Consider the following 12929-nt stretch of genomic DNA (forward strand, 5'->3'; position numbering starts at 1 on the left):
AAGTTTTAAACAAACTTGTACAGTATTTTAAAATGATCCAGAACTGATTCTATAAATAACAACTAATATAGTAAAATTTTCTTGCCAAGCTGAATTAAGAAACATCATGTTACAAATCATGAAAGGTATATATTTTGTGAATTTGAATTGTTTTAAACATAAATTCAACTTTGACTTTTAATAATAAAAGATCTTGTGAAAATAAAAGCATGATTAAGAACCGGTCAGTGATTTGGAAAAGTTATTTTTTTCTACATCAAAGCATGTGGGCGTGGCCAAGTGCAAATGTGGTCTGTTTGCCATAAAACAAAAGGTATAGATCTGAGAAATGGCTTTATCTCTTATAAATTTTGTAGATTCAAAGCAAGAAAGAAACAACAAAGGTGAACATTGATCAAGCTTTAGAGCTTTGGTACCAACTTAAGACAGCAAAGGGGCTCTGAAGAAAAATGTGGCAAGGTACATTTAGTGTTTGCTGATTTCAATGGTAAGCAATAGCACTGGCTGCTGGTAAACAGTACAGAATGAGAGGGGGTAAGTGCAACACTAATTTGCCACGAGGAGTTACACTTGCTTTCACCTTTAATTGGATATTTGGTCTTGTTAGGATAATTTTCATTGAAGAAGTGTGAGTTTACCACACCCTGGTATTGGCTGCCTGTTGTACGTCAGAACTGATGTTTTAATCTAATTAGGACAGTTCCTTTGTCTGGACAGTTATAATCTTCATTTTGTACGTGGCAAAGATTTAGAAATGGAATGAGAGCGGCGTCCTTCAGCTAAGAACAAAGTTTAATATTTTGATAAGGCTGAAGCCATTAATGTATAATCATCTGCTAATGTGTATGATGTAAAATAAGATGATGTGGCAGACTGGAGATGTATAAAATGCCTCTTTAACTATTAATCGGGGCCACTTCCTGAGAGGTGAGCAGCTGCCTTCTGTATATTCTAAGCAATTTCTCTGATCTGAGTAAGATTACATTTTCTATCAGAATCCGTTGTCATGTCTCCTGGTTATTTAATAAATATAAAATATGAAGTGTTATTCAAAGAGTTTGTCCCGAGTGATCTCTTTTCAGGGAAAAGAACCGGAAAGATAGAGCATCAGGGTGCGTACACAGAGCCTATCTTTAACAAATGGTGTTTCTGCCCAAAACTGAACAAGTTGTATCACTCAAGGAGAGCCACTGGTGAAGCAGCCACACAGCTGCAGCCGCACAGTGGCGAGGAAATTCGCTTTTAAATATCTCCAGTTTTTAGGGGGATCTTTCCCGGTTTTGTTATTACCAATTGGCTTTTTTAAAAGTATTGTTCTTAAGCTGTCTGTTTTCAACCAGTAAAAAATAAAATTTATTTTGCTTTTATTAAATATATGATTTTTAATTACTCTTCAGCTGCTTTAGAAACTGTTTCAGTTTTCAGTTTCTTTTGCTAAGAAACATGACTGGGAAAAAAGTTATAAGGCTATATCAAAGAAAACCTCCATAAAGTGTCCAGAAGAAGGTATTTCAGAGTTTAAAACTTGCACAGTATGTCTTTGTTGAGTAGCTTTCTTTAAATATTGCTTAAAGTCAGTTAGGTTGATTCTGTCTAATATGGCTATATTGAATATAAGCTAACGATAAAATATTATGATAATGAAACTGCCTAAAGTTCTTCGTGAAAAAGTACTCACCAACTTTCTCCAGAGGCTCGACTACGCTGCTGGGTTCACTGAACTCCCCAGTGCCGTTGCTGTTAATGGCTGCCACCCTGAACCTGTACTTCTTATTGGCTGCCAGGCCAGCGGCCACATACTCGTTGGTCTTGATTGGCTTAGCGGTGGCTCGGTACCACTGCTCAGACCCTTCCTCTAGGATCTCTATGACGTAGCCGGTGACATCACAGCCTCCGTCATACATAGGCCTGGTCCAGGTCATGTTGATGCTGTGCTTAGTTGTATCAGTGATACGAGGTGTTGAAGGAGCAGCTGGGGTGTCTGAAGGAAATTATTGTAAACATACATTTATTTTAGATGCGCGATATATATGGGTAAATTGAAAAGACCGTTAGGAAATTAGTAAAATAATGTACATGTTGGATCTCTGCAGAGGATGTATGGTGAGGCATCGCTTGGCTGGCTCTCTCCAGCATTGTTGACAGCTGTGACTCTGAACTGGTACTCTCCTCCCTCCAATAGGCCGGTGATCTTCAGACGTATGTCATAAATGGTGTAGGTTCTGTTAACCCGAGTCCATCTGATTCAGAACAGATTGTGGATCATTACCTTGTTTTGAAATCAACAAAACTTGTATCTTTACTTATTATCCAGAACTTATTTTAACCTGGTGCTGCTCTTTTCTCGTTTTTCCACAATGTAGTTCTTGATCTCGCTGCCTCCGTCACTCTCTGGCTTGAGCCACTCGATGATGATGTGCTCCTTAGCCACTGCTGTGGCCTCTGGGGCGCCGGGCGGGGATGGGACAGCTGGAAATGACAGCCACACATATATCAGATTGGCGAATAACTTTTTCCTTTCACTTAAAAAAGGCATAACACCTAATGTCACAGTACTAGTAAACTTCCACCAAGCTACTAAAACAATCAGTGTTCAACTAAACCTAAAATTTGACAAAGAAGGGTAGTATCGTACTGTAGGCGTTCCTGGCGATGACAGGTTCAGACTCCAGAGGAACTCCAGGTCCAAACTTGTTGACTCCTCTGACTCTGAAGATATACTCATTGTTCTTGATCAACCTGGAGCTGACACACGACAGTGACTTGCACTCTGTCTCCATTATGACCCAGTTGAGTCGGCTGGTTTCACGCCTCTCTACGATGTAATGGGAGACAATGTCTCCGCCATCCTCCAGTGGAATCTTCCAGGAAACCGTACATTTCTCCTCCGTCACTCTGCTGATTATAATCTTGTCAGCTGGTGGTCCAGGAGTGTCTGAGAGGAAAAAAAACAGAGTTAGAGATTTCCTAGATATGTTTAAGTACTAGCTTCAGTCATAGTGTTGCTACATTGTAACTCACCCAGAACCTTCACATTTACTGACGCTGTCTTGATACCATTGGCATTCTTGACAGTGAGGATGTATCTGCCAGAATCGTATCTGTCACAGTTCTTGATCACAACCATGGCTTTTGTCGATGTATATGTCAGGGAGTATTTCTCTCCCAGCTCCAAAATCTTGTCACCCTTGGACCAGTAGACGGTTGGTTCTGGTTTGCCTCCTACAACACCATCCAGGACGAGGTCGGAGCCGGCCATAACAGTGATGGTCTCGCGTGTAAACTTGCTGTCGAGTTCAGCTTTTGGAGGAGCTACAGCAGAAAACACATTAAATTCTTAATTTGTGCAGAAAAACGAAATGCAGGATAATTTGCAATTAAGATTTTTAGTGTGAAGGGATGGGGCAAAGACATTTGCCTGAAGATACTATGTTTTAGCAACATTTAGGAAAGGTTACAAACCTCAGCATTTTCTGTTGTCAAAAATAGAGTAAAACTTTAATGAGTCATTAACCGGGTTACCCATGTTCATTCAGCCACCGTTGCTGTAGGATTGATTGTCTGCAACTTTTGGTAAAGAGCTTAACATTGGCTTTTAAAAGTGTTGGTTGGAAACAAAGAAAAATAAATATGATATCTTTGAGTGGCAGTTATCAAGAAAAATGTGGCTGACAAAGCTTAATGAAAACACTCATATGTTCAGCTCTTTAAGTTTGCAGGAATAGAAAGCACAGACGCACATGCAAGCTTGATAGGGGTGGTTAGCGATGTGAAATATTCCTCCTGCTCTTACAAAACACGTCTGTTTCTTTTCTCAATAACGTATCATCACTCACGCATTTTGATGAGGTTAAAGTGACAAAAGACTTATTGACGGTTTATATATTGAAATTATGTGAATCAACATGATAGCCTCTTTAGATAGAGAGATATATAGTTCATCCCAAGCTGGGAAATTGCAGCATTTGTTAATGGACTCTGGAGACTGGAGATGTATAAAATGCTTCTTTAACTGTGAATCATTGCCAATTTATGAGATGTAAGCCCAGTTGGTAAGCGCTGCTTTCGGTAACCCTAAGGCCCCTGTCACACCTTGCCGATTTAGCAAGGGTATAACGGACATCCCAGAATCTTTTAAAACAATGGCATACGCTGAACTTTCTATGTATCTACAATTTCTATCAAAATCTGTTTTTATGTCTAATGGTTATTTAAAATATATACATTATGAAGTGTTATTTAAAGAGTTTGTCCCAAGTGATTTCTTCTCAGGAAAAAAGAACTGGAGAGAGAAAGCTTCAAGATGTAAACACAGAACTTTCCTTAACAAAATAAAGAAACATGGCGAATGAAAATGTAAAGAAAAGGGAAGCAAGGAGAAGCAGGTAGACTTACAGTATTCGTCCTTGCATGTAACTGGTCCGGTAGACTGAGAAGGTACGCTGTGGACTCCAGCTGCATTCTTGGCGATTACACGGTACTCGTAGGTTTCTCCCTCTCCCAAGTTTGTGACTGTGAAGTAGTTCTCAGTGATTGTGGTGTAGTTGCACTTAAGCCAACGGTTGTCATCCCACTCGTCAGTGCTGTAGACCTTCCTCTCCACAATGTAACCGACAATCTTACTGCCACCATCATTGAAGGGCACAGTCCAGCACAGCGACACAGAGGAGCGGCTGATGTCTGTAACCTCAGGATTACCAGGTGGATCTAAACAGGGTATGTGAGAAATGTAACAAATACTGCAGCAAATATTTCACAATAACTATCATTAGTAGTACTTGTTAACTATATTGGACATAAACATTCTCCTTACCAACAGGATTGAGTGCCACCACTGGTCTGGAAGCTTCACTGGCTTTGCTGAGTCCAGCGATGTTCATGGCGTAGACCCTGAACTGATACTCCAGACCCTCTATCAGGTTGGATACCTTGTAATGGCACTCCAGACAGGGCAGTTTGTTTTCCCTAACCCACAGGATTGTGTTCCTCTCTTTCTTCTCAATCCAGTATCCGGTCACCTGGCTGCCACCATCAGAATATGGCACATCCCACTTAATGGCAATAGCATTGGCCGAAACAGACACCACATCGGGACGAGTTGGAGGACTTGGAGGAACTGCAAATGAAAAGGAGATGAAATGATTTCCAACTTCATCCACATCAAATTAGTTTTAAAATGCTTTGCTAAAAATAAACTTACTAAATGGATGTTCGATCACAACAGCCGCAGACTCGATAGACTTGCTGACTCCGAACTTATTCTCAGCACTGACCCTGAATGTGTACTCCATGTATTTGGTCAAATGAGTTACTTTGATTGTGGTTCTCTGCACACTGGAGTTTACCACCTGCCATGAAGCGTGGCCAGACTCACGTTTTTCAACAATGTAGTTGGTTATTTCAGTCCCACCATCATCAGCAGGCTCAGACCACGACAGTGTGCAGGACTCTGAGGAGATTCCAGAAACCTCTACAGGGCCAGTGGGGGGACTCGGCCTGCCTACGATCACTACAGTCACTGTGAAAGTCATCACACCAGCAGCGTTCTCTAGGATCAGATAATACTTCCCACTGTCACTTCTCTTGCTGTCCCTCACAATCAGTGTGGTTATCTCCTTTGTGGTCCTGATCAAGACTCTGTCAGTTTCTTTTAGCTTCATTTCCTCCAGCTTCCATGTGACCTTGGGTGCAGGTCTGCCGCTGATGGGAATATCAATTGTGAAAGTGTTGGAAATCTTACAGGTAATGAGCTGGTTAGTGATACTGCTTAGATCAGCAGTTGGTTCGATGAGAGGTTCCTTAATGACCACAGAGCTGAAGGTACCCTGGGGCTCACTGATTCCAGCATCATTCTTGGCTTTCACCCTGAAGTCATACTCAGTGTTTTCAATCAGACCTTCAATCAGCATCTTCTGTAACTTACTCTCTCCATAAACAACCCAACGGTCAGTGCCCTTAGCTCTGAATTCAACAATGTAACCTCGGATGCGGCTTCCTCCATCATGCTCCGGTTTAAGCCACACCAGGGAAGCTGTGGAGTTAGTGGTGTCAACAACATCTAATCTTTTGGGTGGTGCAGGCTCTTCAGTAGCAACAATGGGCTCAGTCATCTCTTTAGGTTCTCCTTGGCCATATTGGTTGACAGCAGTCACTCTAAACAAATATGGCACACCAATATCTAGACCAGTTATCCTTATCATTTGGCGAGAGCTCTTGCTGCTAACCTCCTGCCAAGCAAGGCGGCTTGCCTCACGCTTGTCCACAATGTAGTGGTGGATTCGGGATCCACCATCATTGGATGGAGCATCCCACATCATTGTCAAAGCACCACGAGTAACATCTTTGAATGAGATTGCTCCTGGAGGTCCTGGTGTGTCTAAGACTTTAACCGTGAATGTGATGGACTTGCGCCCACTGTTGTTCTCCAGGGACAGAGTGTATTTTCCTGCCTCATACCTTGTGCAACTTTCTATAGTCAAGGTAGAGGAGTTGTCAGTGGTGACCACATCAGCCATGACAGGGAGCTCACCGTCTGCTCGTGACCAGGTGGCAAGGGGAGCAGGCTTTCCTCTGAAAGCGATACTGAGAGTGACTGTTCCTCCGTTCTTTACAATATGAGTTTGCTTGAAGTTTGCATCAATGTCAATTTCCGGAGATGTAAGCCTATCAAGAGCCTGAACAGGGTGTGGCATAACTGAAGCTTCACCCTCTCCCGATCCATTTACAGCACTGACTCTGAATTTGTAAAGCTCTCCAGGTACCAGGCCCTTTGCAGTGTACCTGTTGTGAATACAAATCTGACTGTTGACTCTGTGCCACTCCTCCAGACTGGCCTTACACATGTCAATATTGTAGCCAATAATTTCCAAGCCACCATCAAAGACTGGTTTCATCCATTCTAGGGTGACAGAGGACTTGGTGGAGTCAATGACCTGTTAGGAAAGAAAGAAAATGCTTTTTTTCTGTTTCTATATATTTTCGTGTGAGTCATTTGTTTTAGCACTTTTTCTTAATATTTCTTTAAAAAACTTTTTATTCTTTATAATAATGGTCTCCATATTCAACTAATTGGCATCATAATAATTTTAAACCTAAACGTTAATGAGCACCATCTTTGTCTGTGCTCCGTGATATTAATAAAGTGTTAATGCAAGGTCCTACCTTGATCACACTGGGAGCACTAGGAGCACTCGTTGGCTCTCTGCATTTGAAGAGCCTGGAGGTGCTGCTGGTTGGTCCAATACCAGCCCCATTTTCTGCCATTACGCGGAATTCGTACTCATTGCCCTCAGTCAGGTTAGTGACACGATGTCTAAGCTCAGTTATAGGCCTCTTGGAGGAGACTCTAACCCAGCGAAGGCTCTTTTTCTCACGTCTTTCTAGAATGTAATGCTTGATCTCATTTCCTCCATCTGATCTTGGCCTGGCCCAGCACAAAGTGATGCTGCTTCCAGTCACATGAGTTGCATCTGGTGTACCAGGTGCATCCGGTACAGCTGAGGAGTAGAGGAGAAAAAAAAAAGTGTGTTGCAAAATCCTTCTTTGTACCCTGCAGGCAGTTTAGAATATATTTGATGTAACATAACTTACTGTATTGCATGCGTGCAATGACTGGGTCAGAATCCAGTTGTTTCCCAACACCAAATTTATTGACTGCAGAGATTCTGAACTGGTACTCATTGCCCTTGATGAGGTTGGTAACGTTGTATGAACAAGCTTCACATTTAGATGTAACCAAGGCCCAGGAAAGTCGGGATGTTTCTCTTTTCTCCACTACGTAGTGGGAGATCGCAGCACAGCCGTCATTTTCTGGTGGGTTCCACCATACAGTGCACTTTTCAGCTGTGATGCCGGTGAAGCGTATGGGACCCTCAACAGGTCCAGGAGTATCTGTGCAAATACAGCAGATCATAGGTCAGCATCAAAGGGTAACAGACTCTCTTTTAAATGTAATTTAATGGCCTCTTATACCAGTTTTATGGTAAAATATAAGTACTAATTTACCAACCTTGAACTCTGACGTTAACATCTGCTTTCCTTGTACCAGAGCTGTTTTTGGCTTCAACTGTATAAATTCCACGGTGGTTCCTGTCTGCATCACGGATAAACAGACTGCTGGTACCAATTCCAGTGGTGATTTCAATGTCAATCATTGTTCTCTTATCAATCTCTTTTCCATCCTTGTACCACACAACCTGGGGAACTGGGCGCCCAGTGATGGTACAGCTAAGCTTAACATTTTCCCCGGCCCTCAGAGTGACCACCTGGTCTGGGGACCACTCAATTTCAGGAGCAACTGATAGCAAAAAAATCAAGAGATGAATTAAAGTCAGATTATTTGTGACAAACAGTTTCAAGTGTTCATTTTTCTAAAAAAAAAATATATATATATATATATAAAAACATACTGCTTTCATCTTTGGTCATGATGTATCCAGAGGAGTTAGATGGAGGACTGACTGTGCCAACGGCATTCCTTGCAATTACTCTGAACTCAAATCTGTCTCCAGGAGACAGACCGGTCACAGTGAACTGTGTCTCACTTATATCAATGAAGTTGCATCTCAGCCATTTTCCCCTTCCTTGGCGCCTCTCTACATTGTAAGCAACAATTTTGCTTCCACCGTCTCTCTTGGGGATTTCCCATTGCAAGGTGACTGAATCTCTGGTTGTGTCAATGCAGACAGGAGTGCCAGGTGGATCTAGACAAGAATAGAGCATCTTTGATTAAATATGTTTTTTCTAATAGAGCAACATTCACAGCCTACTGGCAAAACATTTGGATATATAGCCATTTGTAAACTTACCAACAGGGGATATAGCCAGAGCGTGTTTGCTCTGCTCACTGACAGGGCTGAGTCCAGCATTGTTCTCGGCATAAACTCTAAAAGAGTACTCCAGACCTTCCAGGAGACCGATAATCCTGTACTCTTTATTGGAAATAATAGTGGAATTCACCTTCTGCCACAAGAGGCTGTTCCTATCCTTCTTTTCAACATGATAACCCAAGATAGGGGAACCTCCATCAAAGCCTGGGGCATCCCACTTGATTGTCATGCCATCACTGGTGACATTGAAGGCAACTGGCTTTCCTGGCGGACCTGGAGGTTTATACTGGTGCTGGGCAATAACATCTGAAGAGCAGAGAGGCTCGCTGACTCCATATTTGTTCTCTGCACGGACTCTGAACTGGTACTGCGTTCCCTTGACAAGGTTAGGGATCTTGAAGGTGGTCCTAACAACACTTGAGCAGACCATTTTCCAGTTAGCATGAGAAGTTTCACGCTTCTCCACACTGTAGCATGTAATCTCACCACCTCCATCCTCCTTTGGCTCATCCCAGGAAATTATGATACTCTGAGCCTTTATCTCATCAAAGCGAATGGGACCAACAGGAGCTGTGGGGGGTCCCAGAGTAATGACTTTGATGTCAAAGTAGTTTTTGATGACTCTGTTGTCCAAAACTAAGGTGTACTGTCCAGCATTCTCCTTCTTGGCTCCCCTGACTGTGACTGAGGTCTTGTTGTCAGTGGTCCTAAAGCGAATCTTATCACTCTCCTTTAGTGGTAGGTTATCCTTTAGCCAGCTGATTGCAGGCCTTGGTTTGCCCTTGAAGGGTAGCTCAATATGGATGTTTTGACCAACACGGACAGCCAGCTCTCCATTAGGATAATCACTAAGATTAGCTTCTGGGGGGATGATAAAGTCCATCACTATGATTGGACCAATCTGAGAGAAGTCACTTCTTCCTTTTTCATTCTTGGCAAATACTCTGAAATCCATTATAGCATTCTCCCTGAGTCCAGTCACTTCACAAGTGCAGCGTTTGCATGTGGCACCTAAACTCCAGTTTACTTCATCCTGGCTTCTCTTTTCAATGATATACTCTGTGATATGGCTGCCTCCATCATGGTCAGGTCGGGTCCACTGCAAGGTAACGGAGACCTTTGTAGAGTCCAACATTACAAGGTTTTTAACAGCTGCAGGAGTCTCTGTCGCTCTGACAGCTTCACTGGACTCACAAGGGTCACCCATACCAAACTCATTTTCAGCTGACACACGGAAAAAGTAGGCAATGTCCTCTTCCAGGCCAGTAACTTTGTAAGATGTGTTAAGGCATTCTGAGCTGATCACCTGGTAGGCCTTCATGGTCGAGGCTTTCTTCTCAACGATATAATTTGTGACGGGAGAGCCACCATCAACAAGAGGAGCCTCCCAGCTGAGAGTCAGCTTACCCCTTGTTACATTCTTGATTATAAGCTTCTGGCAGGAGGATGGACTATCTAGAACCCTCAGGGAAACTGTAATTACTTTGGGTTCACCTACACCATTCTCTATCTCTAACACATACTTTCCACAATCATCACGAGTGACCTTGGGAATGAGCAATGTGGTAGATCTCTCAGTGCTAGTGATGGTATAGCGGTTATCACCCGCCATGTTACGATCACTACGTCGCCAGGTCACATTTGGAGCTGGGCGTCCCTTCAATGGAATAAACACTTCCACATCACGGCCAGCTCTAGCTGTGTATTGTGTTGTCATGGGAACATCTAAGTCCAAATCAGCCTCCTCTGTTGAACACAAAAAAAACAAAAACGATTAGTATTAAAGCAAAAAAAATGCAATTATAAACCAAAATAAGGAAGATAATAACATTTGGTTATTTTTTTCTATAATGAGTTTTTTACATATTTGATGTAAGATGTTTTGATCACAAATAAAATCCAAACCTAATATGTCTTTGGCTTGCACAGGCTGGTACATCTTGATGTCCTCCCCTTTACCCTTGCAGTTCACGGCAGAAACCCTGAAATAATAGTAGGTGCTAGGTTTGAGGTGGGATACCACATACTCGCAAGCCTTAACCTCTGGGTTTGTGATGATCCATTCTTTCTCTTCCGTATTCATCTGTTCTAGTAAATAGTGTGTGATTTCACTGCCACCATCATAGACAGGCTTCTCCCATCCAAGAGTGATGGAGGTCTTAGTTGAGTCAACTACACGCAACTTTAAGGGTTCACCAGGAAGATCTGAAGTAAAAAAAACGAAACCAAAAAAAGCAAACATTTTTAGTAGCTACTTACAAACCCATTTTAAATATAAACACTACAATTTTGAAGCAAATTGAAATGTTGTGGCTTACCAATGGGGTCATAGGCCTTGTAAAGGTCAGAGGCCTCAGAGTAGTTTCCGGCACCGGCTTTGTTTACAGCACAAACTCTGAACTGGTACTCATTGTTCTCAGTTAGGTTACTGACTTTCTGTCTGGTGTCTCTGATTGTTCCCTTCACCACCTAGAGCAAAACAAGTGATATTTGTATTTAACCATTGATAAACCATTTTTGAACTGAATAGAATGTCCACGATTTGTTTGGCAATCAACAAGCAAGAAGCCAATAAATATGAAAGATAAACCAACCTTGAACCACTGAAGACTCTTCTTCTCCCTTTTCTCAAGGTAATAGCCATCAATATCACTGCCTCCATCAAGTGCAGGTCTTTCCCAAATCACCGTCATTGTGGACTTGGTGATCATAGTGACCTTGGGCTTGGATGGTTCACTTGGGGGAACTGTAGAATATTAAAATATACAGTTCGGATAAGTCTGTTTAGTCTATTCTACTGTATTGAACTAGTAACACTGCTTTGTGTTTTTTGTTACCGAACGGATTCTTTGCAATAATGGGCTCAGACTCCAGTGGGTCTCCAATGCCATATTTGTTGACTCCACGAACTCTAAAGATGTACTCGTTGCCCTTGATGAGTCTGGGTACATTCACTATGCAGTCAACGAGTTTCTCAGACACAATAGACCACATGACTCTGCTGGTTTCTCTTTTCTCTACAATATAGTGCGTAACCATGGCACCTCCCTCATCCGCAGGCGGGGACCACATGATGGTGATGTTGTCAGCCATAACCTTCTTGAATTGAATTTCTCCAGCAGGGGGTCCTGGCTTGTCTGATGGAATAAATATATTCAAATTATGTATATATCATCTTGTTTATGTCCAAATTAAAATATTTTAGATTATTATCTAAATACCTTGAATAAGCAGCCTAACAATGGCGCATGCAGATCCCAGGGAGTTCTTCACCTTGACCTCATAGGTCCCTGAGTTTAGACGAGTGGTGTCCCTCAAGAATATACTGGTTGATTCAAACAGGTGTTTGAAAGATAGCTGAGCAGAAGGTTTTAGCTCTCTGCCATCTTTAAACCACTCAATTGTGGGGGCAGGTTTAGCTGTGATATTAAATTTGAGTTGTACGTCTGAGCCAGCCTTGTATTTGACCTCGTTAAGGTACTCCTGTGGAATTTCAATCTCTGGGGCACCTGATGAAAACAAACACAATTTTATTTTTAATTTCTCATACATATAGGTATCCCAAATAACAGGAGCACAATGTCAATGTGTGAAACAGATATGCCTCAACATACAAGGGGTAAAAACTAGGGCTGCAACAACGAATCGATAAAATCGATAAAAATCGACTTTTAAAAGCGTTGGCAACGAATTTAATCATCGATTAGTTGTGTCGCGCGATTAATGCGTCATCCGCCGCCGCCGTCATCCCGGGGAAGAAAAAAAAAATATGGCGGAGCGAGTCAGCGCCGCAGTTGCAGTGTTGCCAACTCAGCGACTTTTCAGACCCCTCCAGCGACTATTTTTTTAAAAAGCGACTAGCGACAAATCTGGCGACTTTTTACAGTGTCACTGGCGGCTTTTGGAGATTCTTACGTGAAAGCATGTATCGTTCCTACTCTTGTCCTCCAGTGGCAGCTGCTGCCGTGGGGCGCCTCCCCCATCCCAACGCCTTTCTCCCTCTCCCACAAGAATCCCTCTCAGCGCTGCAGTCCGAGCCGCAGGATTTTAGTGAGGAGTTTATCCTCAGCTTCCAGACTGCAAATGAAGCGCGCATGCCCC

General features: G+C 42.5%; 1 protein-coding gene across 1 annotated transcript in view; it reads right to left on the bottom strand.

The window, feature by feature from the left end:
• Positions 1-12929, bottom strand: part of LOC119777371 (titin-like) — a 214274-nt gene that overhangs the window by 14285 nt on the left and 187060 nt on the right. Inside the window, exons 215-232 of the mRNA XM_038276228.1 lie at positions 12050-12337; positions 11666-11965; positions 11423-11574; positions 11147-11297; positions 10734-11033; positions 8808-10574; positions 8409-8702; positions 8009-8296; positions 7591-7890; positions 7162-7496; positions 5201-6932; positions 4814-5116; positions 4396-4707; positions 3022-3312; positions 2636-2935; positions 2328-2469; positions 2077-2240; positions 1679-1981 (exon numbers count right to left, since the gene is read on the bottom strand). Coding sequence (XP_038132156.1) covers positions 1679-1981; positions 2077-2240; positions 2328-2469; positions 2636-2935; positions 3022-3312; positions 4396-4707; positions 4814-5116; positions 5201-6932; positions 7162-7496; positions 7591-7890; positions 8009-8296; positions 8409-8702; positions 8808-10574; positions 10734-11033; positions 11147-11297; positions 11423-11574; positions 11666-11965; positions 12050-12337 — 7722 coding nt within the window. The remainder of the gene's footprint in view (positions 1-1678; positions 1982-2076; positions 2241-2327; positions 2470-2635; positions 2936-3021; positions 3313-4395; positions 4708-4813; positions 5117-5200; positions 6933-7161; positions 7497-7590; positions 7891-8008; positions 8297-8408; positions 8703-8807; positions 10575-10733; positions 11034-11146; positions 11298-11422; positions 11575-11665; positions 11966-12049; positions 12338-12929) is intronic.

The sequence above is a fragment of the Cyprinodon tularosa genome, unplaced genomic scaffold, assembly GCF_016077235.1.
Source record: "Cyprinodon tularosa strain WSP-4 unplaced genomic scaffold, ASM1607723v1 ctg123, whole genome shotgun sequence".
In the NCBI taxonomy this organism is placed as follows: Eukaryota; Metazoa; Chordata; class Actinopteri; order Cyprinodontiformes; family Cyprinodontidae; genus Cyprinodon; species Cyprinodon tularosa.